Raw genomic sequence first — 19,519 nt, 5'->3', positions numbered from 1 at the left:
CAGAATTTATGTGGTTTTCTCCATTTTTATTGCTGAAATTATTTTGCATTTCACTATGGCTGCATTCAGAAATGGATCAGTACATTTTGTTTACAGGATTTTTTGCTTACAGGAAATCATGAATTTGACTTTGGTGTTGACCTGTTGGAAGAAATAATATCAGAGATGACCTTCCCTTGGTTGCTCAGCAATGTATATGACTTATTTACTTCTGAACCACTAGGACATGGTATAGAAAGCAAGATATTAGAATGGAATGGTGTAAAAATTGGTTTGATGGGATTGGTGGAGGAAGAATGGATTGATACTTTACCAACTATCGATAAGACAAATGTGAACTTTATTGATTATGTCGTTGTTGCTAACCAACTTTCTCAAGATCTTCAAACCAAAGGTGCACAACTTCTGATTGCCTTAACACACATGAAATGGAGTAATGATATTAGACTTGCAAGGAATGCTGACGGATTAAACCTGATTCTAGGAGGTCATGATCATGACTATGGCACTAAAGTGATTAATGGAACTCTAATCATCAAAAGTGGATCAGACTTCAGAAGCCTAACCAAAATTGACATTACAAGAACTCTTGAGAATGATTACAAGTACAGCACACAAAAGGTAGACATTGTAAAAGATTTGGAGGAAGATACTTTTGTGAGCAACATTGTCCATGAATTTACATATAATTTGGAGGTATGTTGACCACAGACTAATGATTTTAACAATGTATTTTTATTCTATCAGTTTGTCTGAACAGTGAGTTTGATGGAACATACTTCTTTGTTTGATCATATGTATAACTTAATGTTGTTTGTTGACATTGAATGAACAGATAATTAGTAATGCAAAATATTCTTGTTCAAAGCACATACATTCTAAAGATATTTACCATGAAAAGTATTTTTGTAGTTAAAGAGTATTTATTCCACATTGTCTCCATGAGGTGATCAATTTTGGATTTGCATTAGGTGATTTCCTACTGTGCAACATTTTAGCTGTTTTAATAAAGTGTGAGGTTTTTTTTTACATTCTGTGATTTCAAACTTGTAAATATTAATTAATTTGGAAGGGACGTGAAAGCTAGTTCTTGCCAACATATTTCCTGGTTTCAAGTTGGTTAAGAGTGGTTCAAAGCTTTTGAGAATAATTCAGTTTTGGGGGTGTCCCTTTATGCAGATCCATGAATGGCACAACAGCTGATAACAAAAATGGGGTGCAGAGATAAATGATACAAGAGGATGTGTAGAATGGATTGCAAGTGTTGAAATATAAGGGCTTCATATTAATTGTTTGATTAGATTGGAGAAAGCTCAGAAATGGCATCTATATTACTAAAAGTAAGATCTTGACGACTTCCTGTTTTTCTGTTTCATGATTTTTGAAAAAGCGCTGTCACTTACGGCTGTGATTTTTTGCCATCTTACTCAGAGTCCCCCTCCGCTGCGCAGGACAAGAGGATTTTTCCCATCGATGAAAAAGAAAAGAGTTATTAATGTTTAAAAAATGTTGACATTCTCTCTGCTGCCCTTGCTGGTGGGAGTGTGGAGCGATATAAAACCCGGAAGTGTTGTGCCGCACTCAGTCTCAGGCTCACCGCACTCAGATGGAGGAAGCGAGAGGGTCACGTCTCTGAGCTGTGAATAACACTGAACACATGTCTACTGTGCTGCCCTTAATGTGGTTGCTTTGAAATGATGCACTGCAAATGGTTGTTGGTGGTGGTAACTGCTTTGAAATGCTGCACTGCAAATGGCTGTTGGTGGTGGTGGTAACTGCTTTGAAATGCTGCTCTACAAAATGGTTGTTGGTGGTGGTAACTGCTTTGAAATGCTGCACTGCAAATGGTTGTTGGTGGTGGTAACTGCTTTGAAATGCTGCACTGCAAATGGTTGTTGGTGGTGATAACTGCTTTGAAATGCTGCACTGCAAATGGTTGTTGGTGGTAACTGCTTCGAAATTCTGCACTGCAAATGGTTGTTGGTGGTAACTGCTTCGAAATTCTGCACTGCAAATGGTTGTTGGTGGTGGTAACTGCTTTGAAATGCTGCACTGCAAATGGTTGTTGGTGGTGGTAACTGCTTGTGAAACTGCTTTGAAATGCTGCACTGCAAATGGTTGTTGGTGGTGGTAACTGCTTTGAAATGCTGCACTGCAAATGGTTGTTGGTGGTAACTGCTTCGAAATGCTGCACTGCAAATGGTTGTTGTTGGTGGTGGTAACTGCTTTGAAATGCTGCACTGCAAATGGTTGTTGGTGGTGGTAACTTGACAACTTCCTGTTTGCACTGTATATTGATTTTAGATAAAACGCTACCACTTACGGCTGTGATTTTTGGCCATCTTACTCAGTCCCCCTCCACTCATCAGGTACAGAGGATTCTTCCCAGCAATGAAAAATAAAAGTGTTATTAGCGTTTAAAAAAATGTTGAAAATCTCTCTCCTGTCACTCACGCCATGAAGGCCACGCCCCTTCTGGTGGGATGGGGGAGGGATTAAAAACCGGAAGTGTGGATGTGGCTCAGTCTCTGCAAGATGGGGGAGGGAGAGGTCATGACTCTGTCTGAGCTGTGAATCAACTGAACACACTGAATGTCTACTGAATTGTGAGTGTGGTGTTTATGTGGTGTGTGCGGTTTTATGGTGGTTTCAGCCTGCTTGAAATGGTATGAAACTGCATTTGAATGTGGTGGCTTTGCACCCTGCATGAAATGGTATGAAACTGCACTTGAATTTGGTGGCCTTGCACCTTTCTTGAAATGGTATGAAACTGCACTTGAACTTGGTTGTCTTGCACCCTGCTTGAAGTGGTATGAAACTGCACTTGAGTTTGGTGGCCCTGCACCCTGCTTGAAGTGGTAGGAAACTGCACTTGAGTTTGGTGGCTCTGCACCCTGCTTGAAGTGGTATGAAACTGAACTTGAATTTGGTGGCCTTGCACCCTGCTGGAAATAGTCGGAAACTGCACTTGAATTCGGTGGCCTTGCACCCTGCTTGAAGTGGTAGGAAACTGCACCTGAATTTGGAGGCCTTGCACCCGGCTTGAAGTGGTATGAAACTGCATTTGAATTTGGTGGCCTTGCACCCTGCTTGAAATGGTAGGAAACTGTATTTGAATTTGGTGGCCTCGCACCCTGCTTGAAATGGAATTTCAAGGAACAGTCAACTGCTCGCCCACCAGCCGTGAGTGAGCTGCCAGCACATCAGGCTTGAGTGACTGAGCTGCCACCGCAAGAATCCATTTGGCCCACAATGTCCATACTAGCCCTCTAGAAACCAGTCCCTTCAGCCCACAATACCCATACTAGCGCTCCAGAAAGCCCCCCCCCCCCTTCCCCCACTCCCACTGGCCACCGATATTGGAATTGGTGGAGAGGTGGAATATTGCATTGGGGAACCAGCCCTCCCATGTGAACATGGGACCCAACGGGTCCCACTTAGTCTAGTATACTTATATATTCATAGTTAATCATATTATCCACAGTTTATTTATATATATATATATATATATATATATATATATATATATATATATATATATATATATATATATATTTGTAATATATGTATTTAAGATTTCATATGGTGCGGTTTTCCTAACTATAGATCTTGTTCTCTGTTATTGGTGTTTTTGGTGAATGACTGCAATTGTATTCCTAATCACAAGATTAGGTATTAGCTTCAGTATCTTCTTTGTTTGTGTTGCTCAGTATACATTCTTGCTTTAAGTCTACACATCCAGAAACTGAAATACCCTTCCCCTTTCCACTCCTGAATGCACAAACCCTTGCTTTGACAGCGTTTGCCAAAAGCTGGTTGATATCTGTCTTTATATCTCTGAGCTGCTGGGGGGTAATATCTCTGACCTCTGATGTGATTTGGCTGGCATCAGATATCTAAAAACATAACAGGTTAACTTGAATCTTTTGTTGGGTCAATTGATCTATTTGTTTGCAGAATTACAGTGTTCATAAAACCTTTTATTATCAATTGAAGATGTATATTTGCTACCATTGCAGTTTAAGTTTATCTGACAAATAGCAACATTTGGAATCACTGTACTAGTCTTAGTTCAACTGAGTGGAGTTCAACTGAGTCTGTGGATTTCTCTGCCTCAGAGGGCGGTGGAGGCAGGTTCTCTGGATGCTTTCAAGAGAGAGCTAGATAGGGCTCTTAAAAACGGAATCGGGATATGGGGAGAAGACAGGAACGGGGTACTGATTGGGGATGATCAGCCATGATCACATTGAATGGCGGTGCTGGCTCGAAGGGCCGAATGGCCGTCTCCTGCCCCTATTGGTTATTGTCTATTGAAAGTACATTAAAGCATCTAACATTTTTTTAATGACATGTTGCTAGCTGTGGATATTTTTTTGGTTGTAGGAGCCTTATAGACCAGTGGACACGAGAATGCTACACTAAAGTAGAATGATTCAATATCTAATTAATAGGGTTGTCTTTGAGTAGAAAATTCCTCGAAAGGGATCATGAAATTAAAAATGATACATAAAATAAATTAAAGTTTATATTGTTTACATCATAAGTTGCAGTTCAGTATTTAGACCCCTCCCACCACCAAAGGACATGGTACATCTTCCACTATGCTGCATATTGTTACTTAGCTGGAGGAGTATTTTGCAGCTCTTGATTTCTGATTCATTTTTTGACCACACAGCTTGATCAGAGGACCTTAAAAACATGTAATGCAATTAGTTTGGTTAATATTCAGTACTTAAAATTAGTGTATATATAATCATAATGAACTGAGATCTGGTTTGAAGCAGGTACCAGTTGATAATTTACTAGAGTATTCACCATAAATAAAAAATTAAAAAAAGTTACAGACTTTCATTTTTATCTATACAGCATCTGATGGAAGAAGTGCTTTGTCAGATAGAGGTAGAACTGGATGGCCGTTTCACCACAGTAAGAAAATCAGAAAGCAGTCTAGGGAACCTTGTTACCAATGCCATGCTTGAAGCCACGCATGCTGATGTGGCTTTGCTTAATTCAGGTATATTTTCTTCTATAAATCCTTGTTTTCAGTAACTTAGTAGGAACTATCTGACTATTTCTAATAAGGATAGCTGGATAGACTTGGCTTGGACTCGCTAGAATTTAGAAGATTGAGGGGGGATCTTATAGAAACGTACAAAATTCTTAGGGGGTTGGACAGGCTAGATGCAGGAAGATTGTTCCCGATGTTGGGGAAGTCCAGGACAAGGGGTCACAGTTTAAGGATAAAGGGGAAATCCTTTAGGACCAAGATGAGAAAAACATTTTTCACGCAGAGCGTGTCAGGTTTTTGAGGAGATGTGAATCACAGACTAACAAGACACACACAAATAAATACATTCATATCCAAGATCAGAATTGTTATTATTATAGATAGATAGTCAATACTTCATAAGGGTTCCTTTACCTTAAGCTCCCTAATCAACACATGAAGTATATTGTGCTTTGAAAGATTGGTAATCACCACATCTGTGCCAATCTAGAATGCTTGTAATTTGCCTACTAGGAAAAATAGGTCTACACTTATCGATCTACATTCAGCCTTGACAATAACACTCATATCAGGATGCTATTCATTGGCTACTGATAGCTTTCAACACCATAATACTAAATAAACTCATCCCTAAACTTCTGGACCTTGGACCTGGGGCCTCTTTCTGTAACTGACTTCTGACTTACTAATGGACAGACCTCTGTCAGTTGCAATTGTTTATAATCTTTCCTCCACCCTGACTCTCAATACACCATGACTGTGTGGCCAAGCAAGGCACTAAAACTTGATCTTTAAGTTCATGGGTGACAACACTGTTGTTGGTCGGATCAATAACAACGATGAAACAAAATACAGGAAATAGACAGAGAGACTATCAAGGCAACATCAGCAAGATAAAAGTATTCGTTTTTTCCCTAAAGAGGCTGAGTAGAGAGGTTTGTGTGGTAAACATATCCTGTCCTCACCAATGGTGCTACCATAGACAACTACAAGTTTCTTGGTATCCATGTCATGAGCAATGTAATATGGCTCCTTCACATTGATGCAATGTTCAGGAAAGCGCATCCATGTACCTACTTTCATAGACATCCTAGAAAATTCAGCATGCCCACAATGATTCTTTTGACCTATAGAGTATTTGATGGGATCCATTTCAGTCTGTCATGGCAACTACTCTTCTCTTGCAATGGCATAGCAGTAGAGCTACTGTCTTACAGCGCCTGAGACCCGGGTTCGGTCCTGACTATGGGTGCTTGCCTGTACAGAGTTTGTATGTTGTCCCCATGTCTGGATGTCTAGACTAGACTAAATTAGGTAGAACAGCGTCTTCCCATTGGCTATCAGACTCATGAAGCAATCACATTTTTTCAGAGGTGCTGACACATACTGACAAATGTACTCTTAATTTGACCTTATTAATTTATTCGATTATTACACATTATTATACAATTTCATTTTGCACTACCATCCTTCACCATTCGACTGTTTTCACGTTTATTGTGTTTATTGTGTACGTATTGTATTTATTGCTTACTCTGAGAGCTTCATGTGAACTAGGAATTTAATTGCACCCTGGTGTATATGGCAGTAAACTAATCTGAATCTGAATCTGATGCAGTATTTCTACTTTCTTCTGGGTAGCAATGGTAGGAATCCTAAACTGCAGATAAGGGGGAAATCTTTTTGGACCGAGATGAGAAAAACATTTTTCACACAGAGAGTGGTGAATCTCTGAAATTCTCTGCCACGGAAGGTAGTTGAGGCCAGTTCATTGGCTATATTTAAGAGGGAGTTAGATGTGGCCCTTGTGGCTAAAGGGATCAGGGGGAATGGAGAGAAGGCAGGTACAGGATACTGAGTTGGATGATCAGCTATGATCATATTGAATGGCGGTGCAGGCTCGAAGGGCCGAATGGTCTACTCCTGCACCTATTTTCTATGTTTCTATGTTTCTAAGGACTTTAGGTTGGATTCAAACATTGAGATAAGTTCTGATCCTTGCTACCTGACCACTCCACAGAATATAGAGCAGTTTGAACTTTGATGAAGTGTATGACTAATGATCCATGTTTTGACATTTAAGAGAAACAAAAACACACTTTAATAATTTTCCAAGGATTAGGAGAAAAAATGGTTATAAAGAACCTTTATACTGCTATAAAATAAAAATAAACAACCATATTTTGCTTATCATTAGGTATCTTGAATTAATGATCTCAGCTATTCAGCCGCCAACCTTCATAGATCATAACAATCCCTGGCAAAAAGGAACTTGTGCAGTCATGTTTTATTTAGTCATTGTAAGAAACAGCAACAAAATCAGTCTCAGTAGTGTTTGAACAAGTCAGGATGAAAGAATATTTGTAATTTACTCTGAAGTTAAATGAAGGTGGTAATATAATGTAAGGCTTCCCTCAATAGCCCAGTGAGTAAATGCAATATGATGTAATATCGATTGGTAGAAAATGGCAGACTGTTTCCTGCTCTGAAATAGACAAGTAATTAGGTGTTGTTTTTGGCCTTGGTATATTATATTCCATTCCTAATTACAATCTAGTGACTTCTACTGAAAGCTTAATTACTGTATTTAAATAAGTGCAACATATTTTCAAGTTATTCTGCCTGCGAGGTTACACATCAAGCTTGTTTGGGAACACTTCGGAAGAATTGGCACTTTATGGAAGTTTACAAGCGTCTTTGGAAACACATACTTAAATGTCAATGTCTTCATGGGTGGAAAGGAAAAGGGAAATAATCTTGAAAATAAATCTTAAAAAGTAAGATATTCATAGAGTCTGTTAATGGCAGAATACAAATCAGATTTGGTATATCCGTTCAACTTAGTGCTTATACAGCAGGGGGCTTTGTGATCTCTGCTGTTTAGTGGAATGGGAGTCGTAATCTTATTAATTGTACAGATCTGTTGCAAAATTAGAATAATAATGGTTCTTATATATTAGCATATATGCCACCCCACGTTTGTTACCATATAACCATATAACAATTACAGCACGGAAACAGGCCATCTCGGCCCTACAAGTCCGTGCCAAACAACTTTTTTCCCTTAGTCCCACCTGCCTGCACTCATACCATAACCCTCCATTCTCTTCTCATCCATATGCCTATCCAATTTATTTTTAAATGATACCAACGAACCTGCCGCCACCACTTCCACTGGAAGCTCATTCCACACCGCTACCACTCTCTGAGTAAAGAAGTTCCCCCTCATGTTACCCCTAAACTTCTGTCCCTTAATTCTGAAGTCACGTCCTCTTGTTTGAATCTTCCCTATTCTCAAAGGGAAAAGCTTGTCCACATCAACTCGGTCTATCCCTCTCATCATTTTAAAGACCTCTATCAAGTCCCCCCTTAACCTTCTGCGCTCCAGAGAATAAAGCCCTAACTTATTCAACCTTTCTCTGTAACTTAGTTGTTGAAACCCAGGCAACATTCTAGTAAATCTCCTCTGTACTCTCTATATTTTGTTGACATCCTTCCTATAATTAGGCGACCAAAATTGTACACCATACTCCAGAATTGGCCTCACCAATGCCTTGTACAATTTTAACATTACATCCCAACTTCTATACTTAATACTCTGATTTATAAAGGCCAGCACACCAAAAGCTTTCTTTGCCACCCTATCTATATGAGATTCCACCTTCAAGGAACTATGCACGGTTATTCCCAGATCCCTCTGTTCAACTGTATTCTTCAATTCCCTACCATTTACCATGTACTTCCTATTTTGATTTGTCCTGCCAAGGTGTAGCACCTCACATTTATCAGCATTAAACTCCATCTGCCATCTTTCAGCCCATTTTTTCCAAATGGCCTAATTCACTCTGTAGACTTTGGAAATCCTCTTCATTATCCACAACACCCCCTATCTTGGTATCATCTGCATACTTACTAATCCAATTTACCACCCCTTCATCCAGATCATTGATGTACATGACAAACAACAAAGGACCCAACACAGATCCCTGAGGCACCTCACTAGTCACCTGCCTCCAACCCGACAAACAGCTTGTCAAACCCTTACCCTAAAGTCCTATTCAGCCACTGTTGCATCCACTTGCTTTCCCATTTATACCCAACAGTTTTAACCTTCTTAACCAACCTTCCATGAGGAACCTCTTCAAAAAATTTACAAAGTCCAGATAGACAACATGACCTTCCCTCGTCAATTTCCCTAGTAACTCTTCAAAAAATCCGACCCTGTTTAGTCAAACAGACCTTCCAGGCATATCCATATTGACTGTAAGTATCTTTTCCATTAATTTGCCCACCACTGAAGTCAAACTCCAGCATCTGCAGTTCCCTCTTTAACACTGAAGTCAAACTAACTGGTCTATAATTGCTAGGTTTACTCTTAGAACCCTTTTTAAACAATGGAACAACATGCGCAGTACGCCAATCCTCGGGGACTATTCCCTTTTCTAATGACATTTGAAATATTTATGTCATAGCCCCGGCTATTTCTACACTAACTTCCCTCAATGTCCTAGGGAATATCCTGTCAGGACCTGCAGACTTATCCACTTTTATATTTTTCAAAAGTGTCAGTACTTCTTTTACTTTGAAACTCATAGTATCCATAGCTACTCTACTCGTTTCCCTTACCTCACATAATTCAATATCCTTCTCCTTGGTGAATGCCGAAGAAAATAAATTGTTCAATATCTCCCCCATCTCTTTTGGCTCTGCAGAAAGCTGCCCACTCTGTCTCTCCAATGGACCAATTTTATCCCTCGTTATCCTTTTGCTATTAATATAGCTGTAGAAACCCTTTGGAATTACTTTCACATTACTTGCCAAAGCAACCTCATATCTTCTTTTAGCTTTTCTAATTTCTTTCTTAAGATTCTTTTTACATTCCTTATACTCCACAAGCACCTCATTTACTTCATGCTGCCTATAATTATTGTAGATCTCCCTCTTTTTCGGAACAAGATGTCCAATTCCCCTTGAAAACCAGGGCTCTTTCCAATTTTTACTGTTTCCTTTCAACCGAACAGGAACATAAAGATTCTGTACTCTTAAAATTTCCCCTTTAAATGTCCTCCATTTCTCTTCTACATCTTTCCCATAAAACAAAATGTCCCAGTTCACTCCTTTTAAATCATCTTGCATCTCATCAAAGTTAGCCTTTCTCCAATCAAAAATCTCAACCCTAGGTCCAGTTCTGACCACCTCCATAATTATATTGAAACTAATGGTATTGTGATCACTGGACCCAAAGTGCTCCCCAACGCATACCTCCGCCACCCGTCCCGTCTCAGTTCCTAACAGGAGGTCCAGCACTGCCCCTCCTCTAGTAGGTACCTCTATGTATCGTTGCAAAAACTATCCTGCACATGTTTTACAAACTCCAAACCATCCAGCCCATTTACAGAATGTGTTTCCCAGTCTATGTGTGGAAAGTTGAAATCTCCCATAATCACTACCTTGTGCTTACTACTAATATCTGCTATCTCCTTACATATTTGCTCTTCCAATTCTCGTTCCCCATTTGGCGGTCTATAATACACCCCTATAAGTGTTGCTACACCTTTCCCAATTCTCAGTTCCACCCAAATAGCCGCCGTAGATGAGCCCTCCAATCTATCCTGCCAAAGCACTGCTGTAATATCTTCCCTAACTAGTAATGCAACACCTCCACCTCTTGCCCCTCCAATTCTATCACACCTGAAGCAACAAAATCCTGGAATATTTAGTTTCCAGTCACAGCCCTCCTGCAACCATGTTTCACTGATTGCCACAACATCATACTTCCAGGTGTCTATCCAGACTCTAAGCTCATCCACCTTTCTTACAATGCTCCTAGCATTAAAATATGCACATTTAAGAAACCCCCCGTCTCTTCTTCTCTGTTTATTTCCTTTTTTTTCTTTCTCCTCTTGTGTCCGAGTGCTTCCCTTTTCTGCTTCCTGCCTCCCATTCTGTCTACTAGCTTTCTCTATTATATTCTCTAATATATTCAGCCTGGCATTTTCAGTTTTTGCTCTGTGATTTGTAGGAATTATCACCATGTTGATATGATTGCAAATTCAAATTTTATCTTTATTGGATGCAGATTTTTTTTCACAAGGCAAATGTGTGTTGACACTGAATTGATCTGTGGATCATTGATTCAGACAGACAGAATCAATTCCAATCATGGCAGCTGTGGAATTTAAATTAAAAAGATTCAATAATTCTGGAATACTAGATTTTTGGAAAGACTCACTTGGGTCCTGTAATGTCTATCGGGACTTTAAAAGTCTGGGATCCTTACTCATTCTGTATGACTGCAGGTATATCAAAGTGGATGACTTGTAATTCCCTCCTTGCTTCAGGAGCTGTTACAGATATAACCTACAAGGTTGGGTTTATTAGAGATGTCTATGTCACATGATTTAATCATCGAAAATATACATGAAAATATCCATCCCAAAAAAGAACGACTAAGCTTAATGCCACCATCCAGCAGGTCTAAGCTTAATGCCACCATCCAGCAGGTCTGCTGTTCTGCAGATCATAGCTTTTAAGTACACATCAGGTACTTTAAAAAATGTAAGTATTTCAAACTCTACTATCATTTTAGGCAGAGTTGCTTCACTTAGTTACATTTTTTTCCCTTAAAACCCTCACTAATCCTTTTACCAATGACTTTAAATAAATCACCTGAGTCATCTGCTAAATAAAATAGGTCTTCCCTGTTTATGTGGGTATTTCATAATCCTATGCAGCTCATTTAAACTTCAATATTTAGCCTCTGCTACTCTAAAGAAAACAACCATAGCCTTTCCAATCTTTCCTAATTTCTAACATTCTCTAGTTCTTGGCAACACCTTCTTAAATCTCCTCTATACCATCTCGAGTGTAACGAGGTTGCCCGCTAATTTGACCAGAACTTCATATGCATTATCCAACTAATTTTCTACACTAATCTAGCAATACCTCCCTCATTCTTCTATTCTTTGCTCGGCTAATAATGGAAAACACGCCAAATGCCTTTTGAGCTACTCTATTCACCTGTTCTGCAACATTTAGAGGTTCTTTTGATCTCTCAGTAATAAAACAAATGACCAACTTCACTCCCTGATTATTATAGAATTATACAGTACGGAAATCTACCCTTCGGCCCAACTCATCCATGCTGACCACGGTGCTCCATCTAAGCTAGTCGCATTTGCCTGTTTTTGGCCCATGTCCCTCCAAACCTTTCCGATCCATATATCTGTCCAAATGTCTTTTAAATGTTATTAATGTAAGTGTCACATCTATTTCCGCTGGCAGTTCGTTCAAAATACCCACCACACTCTAGATGAAAAAGTTGGCCCTCAGCTTCCTATTAAATATTTCACCTCTCAATTTATGCTCTCTAGTTCCCGATTCCTGCATCCTGGGAAAAAGGCTCCGTGCATTCACGCTATCTATTTCTATCATGATTTCATACACTTCTGGAAGATCACTTTTCAGCTTCCTTCCTCCAAGGTATAAAGTCCTAGTCTGCTCAATCTTTCTCCATAGTCCAGGCCCTGAAGTTGTGGCAACATCCTCATAAATCTTCTCAGCATCCTTTCCAACTTAATGATATCTTTCTATAGCAGGGTATCCAAAGTTGAACACTATACTCCAAGTGCAGTCTCACCAATGTTTTATACATCAAATATTACATCCCAACAAATCATGGAAATAGATTTCTAACAAGAAATAAAGTCATTAAAGTAATACCTTGGACTCTGTTTGAGAATTTGGACCAAATCTACAAAAGTAATCAATATTTTTGAATTCCTAGGGACTTTGCGCTCAGATCGCTTACATCCACCAGGTAACTTCACCATGCACGATCTATTGTTGGTTTTGCCTATCGTGGATCCACTCTTGGTTGTCCAAGTGACAGCAGAACAACTATTGGAAGCTTTAGAAAATGGTGTCAGCATGTATCCAGAACTTGATGGAAGGTAACTATTTCTGGAACCTTTTTACCTTGGGGTACAGTGCATTCAGAAAGTATTCAGACCCCTTCACTTTTTCCATATTTTGTTATGTAATAGCCTTATTCTAAAATAGATTAAATTCGTTTTTTTTAATCATCAATCTACACACAATACCCCATAATAAAAAAAGCAAAAACAGGTGTTTAAAAACTTTTAAATAAATTTAAAAAAGAAATAACTGAAATATCACATTTACATAAGTATTCAGACCCTTTACTCAGTACTTTGTTTAGGCACCTTTGGCAGCAATTACAGCTTCAAGTCTTCTTGTGTATGACGCCACAAGCTTGGCACATCTGTATTTGGGTAATTGGGTGTCAGGGGTTAAGGGGAGAAGGCATGAGAATGGGGTTAAGAGGAAGATATAGATCAGCCATGATTGAATGGCGAATAGACTTGATGGGCCAAATGGGCCAATTCATCACATGAACGTTTAAATGCTCTAATACCTGCCGCTATCACTTCCTCTGGCTACTTATCCCACATACCTACTACCCTTTGTATGGGAAAATTGCCAATCAGGTCCCCGGTTAAATATTTCCTCTCTCATCTTAAATCTGTGCCCTTTAGTTATAGATTCCTCTATCCTGGGACAAAGACTCAGCATTTACCTTAACTCTGGCCCTAATGATTTCATAACCCTTTACAAGATCACCATACAGCCTTCTGTGCCCCAGGGAAAAGACCCATTCTATCCAGTGTCTATAAGGGAGTATATAATATGGAGAAAACAACAGTGCATAAGATCTAAATATATATATATAATTTTTACATAGCTCTTTCAATCTTAATAACTAGTGTGCATTATTTGCATTTTATAGTTTTATTAACGTACTTTTAATGATTTCTGAATCTTGTAAAGTGTCAGATTGCTAAGTTAACTGGAGATACAACAGCTACCTCTTAATTCGATTCACACTTTATGTAGTAAGAATAGCATGTTTTATTTTTCATGTGAAAATTAAATCAGGTTATCATGCAGGAATATTACTTATTTAGTGCTAGGCAAACCCCCCCACAAAAAACAACCTTAGTCATTGAGATGAAAGATTTAAGCTTCTACCTAAATTCTACCTACTTTGAAATGTGTCTTTCTATATCAGTCTACATCGGTGTAGGTGTTCCCATTCTAGCAAAGAAGTTGTTTGTTTTCATCATTTTTTTGCTTTCCTACGTTCGATTGTATGTTATTACTTTACAATTAGTTTCCTGTCAATGTGTGTACGTCTTCTTACTACTGTAATTGTCATATTTTGTTTATTTTTATTCAAGTATTTGTCATGCTCTCTCTTATTGTTCCTTTTGCTAGTTTTGTTTTCGGTAAAGACAAAGATTATATTTGATCAGTTTCACTACCTGTTATCTGCACGATTGTCCTCCCCCCCGGACTGTAGTTGGGACTTACATATTCTCTTGCCGATGGCTTATAAACCTGTGAGACGTGCTGTGATAATTCATTTATATTAAAAGCATACTCTTAACCATCATAGTTAACATTTTGTGGTTTAAATATTAAACATTAGACATTTTACAGTAATTTGTAACCTAAACCCCTGATCCCTGGGTCCATTTGTACATTTCTTCTTGTGAAAATCATTTTTCACATATACATCATTCTTTGAATTTGCTAATATCTTGCATGTCACAGAATGGCTTAGAACTAATTGTAAATTGTTGTTTAGTATTACCTACAAATTGTGATGAAATATTTCTCATGTCACAGAATGGCTTAGAATTAATTGTAAATTATAGTTTAGTATTACCTACAAATTGTGATGAAATATTTCTAATTCCCAAGGCATGTAACTGATGAAAAACAATTAAATTCGCAGTTAACATTTCACATTAGAAGATCTTTATCAGAAATATGAACGATATGAAAAAAAGATTGTTTTAAATTGCAGAGAAGGTGGCAAGGCAGATAAATAGGACAAAGAGAATATCTATGTTAATGTGATGGCAGAGTTTTGTGGAGAATAATTCATACAGTCTAATTGGTTAATGCGGGCAGTTAGACCGCATTGTGAATACTAAATCTCATATACAGTAGTAGACTGGAAGAAGTGCAAATGAAATGCTGTTTCATCAGGATTGACTATTTTGATCAGAAATAAAAGGATAATGGGCAAAGGGGGAGGTATAGAAGACCCAGAAGATATAGTGTGTGTGTGTGATGGACAGATGGAACCAGGTGGGGGAACCTGTGTGGATATGAAGATGTAAGAAAGGAGCACAGGGAGTGCAGATTGCATGAAATTGAAACCAATCAATGTTCACACCCTAAGGTTGTAAATTACCCAGGCAAAATACGAAGTGGTGTTCTTCCAATTTACATATGGCCTTATGCTGGCAACGGGGAAGTCAGAGGACAGACATGTCGAGGTGGAAATGGGACAGGGAGTTAAAATGGCATGCAACCAGGTACTCCGGATGGTTATCGTGGACAAAGTGCAGGCACTCGGCAAAGCAATCTAAGCTTGGTCTTGCCAATGTAGGGACCAAGGGGGTCATAGAGAGAGTAATCCCGGCAGAAAACAGAAAAAAAAGTGCAGAGTGGAAGATGTACACTGATGGTGGGATCCCATTACAGCTGGTGGAAATAGCTAAGGATGCTATGCTTGATGGAGATGTGAAAAGTGAGGACCAAGGGAACTCTGTTCTGTCGGGGGGGGAGGGATGTGGGTGAGAACAGACATCCAGGAAATGGAGAAAATTCCCTCCTGCTCCATCCTTCCCTCCACCCATGCGACTCCATTTACCTTTTTTCCTCTCTCCTTGTCTGCCTCTACCTATTACCCAACAGCCATTGTCTCCCAACTTCATCCCTCCCTCTCCCACTGGCTCCACCTGCCCATTATCCTTCTCACTTGGTTCTATGTATTGCCTGCCAACCCCTATTTGCCCCTCTCTCTTTATACTGACTCTCTCCCCTCTGCACTCGGTCCTGACTCTAACAGAACTGTTGACTATCTCTTTGCCTTCGCTGATGTGCTCGACCTATTGAGTTCTTCCAGCAATTTTTTTGTTTGTTCCAGTTGAGAGTAGTTTTGAACAGTTAAAGAAGGCTCACTACGTCAGTCCTTATATACTCATTGAGCACACTGCATATTATTCCAGCTATAGGAATAAAGTCATCAATTGCTTTCACTTCATGAAATATCAATAATACCTTTCATCTTGTGCATAACATTCTAACAAATGTTTTGCAAAAATACAAAGAAGAGCCATGGCAACTTTTATTCTGATTGTCATCACTGTATTTAAAACTATTGACATTCTTGCAGTTCCAATGGTGACATGTTTTTAAAATTAATATGAACTGTAACCAAGTTGAATAATTTTGTACACTTCCCTAGTAAAGGGAATGAATATGGTGGCTGACTGGCTTTGTGTATGGGCAGCCTTTGACCTTCCTGAGGCTGAAATATGAGGTGGACCAATTAAAAGTTCAACTGCTTTGGAAACATTCTAGCCCACCCACTTTTGTACATGGATCAAGTATTCTGCATCTGTGGGAAGGTAATATCAATCAGTTCAATAGAGATCTAAAGTTCTGTCAAATGAGAAAAGGAAATATGCGCGCCATAAAGTGGGGCTCATTAAATGAAGTGAATGAATTAATGAGTTGAGAAGGGACCTGACCCGAAACCCTGACCCTATTCAGAGATGCTATCCGTCCTACTGAGTAACTCCAGCATTTAATGTCTACTTTTGGTGTAAACCAGTAATCTGCAGTTCTTTCCTACATGAGTGAATAAATAGGACAAGGAAAAATAATGAGAAAAGAGTTTGAGATATTTTGCTTTATTTCTCTACCTTGCCGAATAATAATTCTTCCTTTATTTGTCTCCTCTAAGGGAATACAACAATGGGGGGGGAGGTAGGGGAGAGGTGGTGCAGTAGTGTAATGCTCCTCTTCAAGCATGTTTTGTTCATTTCTGTACAATGGGGTGATTCTAATGAATAATCATGCTTGCAGCTCACCACATAATATGTGCCAATGGATTTCTTTATGAAGTTGAGATGGTCTGTAAACACATCTTCACTGCAAATTGGAGATTTGGGGTGCTTGATTTCCCAATGGGATGGCCCAGTCAGCATCGCTGTTGGCTGAAAATTAGACATCAGACCACAGAGGTAGACTAGAGAGGATTTTGCACCTTAACACACCATGCCTATGTAGTAAATGGAAGGATTTGAGCGTGGGTACAAAAAGAAAGCATATGTTTAAAGGAAAATTGATAGAATCGCTGCACAGTATTCCTCACTCAGCTCCGACAATATTACTTTTCTTCACAGCAGGATGACACTGATGCAAAGGTACAATTAATGACTGATCAATACCTTGAGTAAATTTGCTTTGAATCCTTCACTCTTATCCATGTGACCAGAATGAAGGGCTGATGAATTTTCTTTTTTAAATTAAATCTATTTCATGCTCTGTCCCTACCATAACTTCATTCTATCTGTCATCAGACTGGCATCTCCTTTTTTCTTGAATCTTCTGAATGAGATTTCATAACCATATGAGAGTATTATTTGAAATATGGTTTTCCTTTTTCAATCTTTCTCTGAATGTATTTTTTTCACCACATTTTGCTCTTGGGCAAAGGACAGAATTAATGTTTGGAGTCAGAAGATATAGGCGAGGAACTAAACGAGTACTCTGCATTTGTATTCACCAAGGAGAAGGACATGGAGGGTTGTAACATCAGTGAGTGGTATACTAATATGTTAGACCAATTTAAGATCGAGAAGGAGGTGGTATCAGGTTTCTTGAAAAGCAATAAGGTAGATAAATCCCTAGGGATCTATCCCAGGTTATTGAGAAGAGCAAGAGCGGCGATTGCAGGGGCCTTGACAAAGATCTTTGTATCCTCTCTGGCCACGAGTGAAGAAGTCCAAAACTATTCTCCAGGAGCCATTGTTGTTCCTTTGTTTAAGAAGGAAAAATAGAGATAATCCAGAAAATTATAGGGCAGTTAGCCTTTTATCACTTGTAGGGAAACTATTGAAGAGGATTTTTTGGAGTAGGATTTACTCAGATTTGGAGGAGAATTCGATAATTCGGGACAGTCAGATTGACTTGGTCCACGGCAGGTTATATCTGACTACCTTGATTGAGTTTGTTGAGGTGGTGACAAAGGTGATTGATGAAGGTAGGGCAGTGGATGTTGTCTACATGGATTTTAGCGAGGTATTTGACAAAGTTCCTTATGATAGGCTGATCCAGCAGATTAAAATACATGGGATTCACGGTGACTTGGTGGTTTGGAGTCAGAACTAGCTTTCCCACAGATGATAGAAGGGTGTTATTCTGGCTGCAGGTTTGTGACCCATGGTGTTCTGCAGAGATCTGTGCTGGGACCTCTGTCATTTGGGCATTGATGTACAGAGGGATCTTGGGGGTCCATGTCCATAGTATCCTGAAAATGACATCACAACTAGATAGAATGGAAAAGAAGCTGCATGGCATGCTTATCCTCTTTGGTCATGGCATTGCGTATAAGAATCAGGAAGTCATGATGCAGCTTTGTAGGATTTCGGTTAATCTGTATTTGGAACATTGTGGGCAATTCTGGTTGCCTCATCACAGGATGTGGAGGCTTTGGAGAGTGTGCAGAATAGGTTTACCAGAATGCTACCTCAATTCAAAGGTATTAGCTATAAGGCGAGATTGAATTATTCTCTCGGGAGCATTGGAGTTTGAAGGGAGACCTGGTAGAAGTATATAAAATGGTGAGAGGCAAAGATGGGGTAGACTTAGTTTCACCTGCAGACCAGCACATCCCCCATGTTTCCAATGCTTCTGATCAGGCCCAGGAGTCGATGAATGGAGTCAGCCATTCCGTGAGGTGGACGGGTATGTGAGGTGGGGTCTGGGAGTCATGTGCAATGTCGGGCGCCCCAGAGGTCGGGCACTCCCAAAGATACTAGAGGAGCAAGATAGACCACTCCCACAAAATCCAATGGACTGACGTGGAGTACGCATCGGAACATCACTTCAGCCATTTTAGGAATAAAACCCCGATCCCCGTTATGCCTCTCGCAGTTTAATCCACGTCAGTCCATTGGATTTTGCAGTTTATCTTGGTCTCTTAGCCTTCTATGTTAGACCATTATTATCTTTGTTTATTATAAATAAGGTGCTTATTTTTATTTTATTTTTTAAAACTGCGTATAAAATGAGTGACAATGCGCAATGAAAGGTATCTGGACCATATGCATTCTATGATCTTTGGTTTAATCAGTGTTTTGGGGAACGGTATGTGTCTGTTTCTGTGTGCGAGTGGCAAGATAGAGATAATATATTTCAAAGTTCCTCAAGGATCAGAAGCAACTTTGATTTAAAGCAACTCATGATGTACATGAGCTATTCTCATGATGTGCATAAGCCAAAAAGGCAATTATATTTGCCTTTATTTTTTTGCCTATAAGGAACGTAAGCCATAAGCCAATATATTTGCCTATATTTATATATTATATTATGATACACACACATATATAAATGTGATATTGATGT

The 19,519-nt window shown here is 39.2% G+C and overlaps 1 protein-coding gene across 1 annotated transcript in view; it reads left to right on the top strand.

Moving 5' to 3' along the window:
* LOC129696883 (trifunctional nucleotide phosphoesterase protein YfkN-like) overlaps positions 1-19,519 on the top strand; it is a 37,458-nt gene that overhangs the window by 5,698 nt on the left and 12,241 nt on the right. Inside the window, exons 3-5 of the mRNA XM_055634972.1 lie at positions 113-696; positions 4,867-5,014; positions 12,795-12,960. Coding sequence (XP_055490947.1) covers positions 113-696; positions 4,867-5,014; positions 12,795-12,960 — 898 coding nt within the window. The remainder of the gene's footprint in view (positions 1-112; positions 697-4,866; positions 5,015-12,794; positions 12,961-19,519) is intronic.

Source organism: Leucoraja erinacea, chromosome 1 (assembly GCF_028641065.1).
Source record: "Leucoraja erinacea ecotype New England chromosome 1, Leri_hhj_1, whole genome shotgun sequence".
Lineage (NCBI taxonomy): Eukaryota > Metazoa > Chordata > Chondrichthyes > Rajiformes > Rajidae > Leucoraja > Leucoraja erinaceus.
Note: the sequence above shows the minus strand (reverse complement) of the source record. Positions and strands in the feature narration are given on the sequence as shown.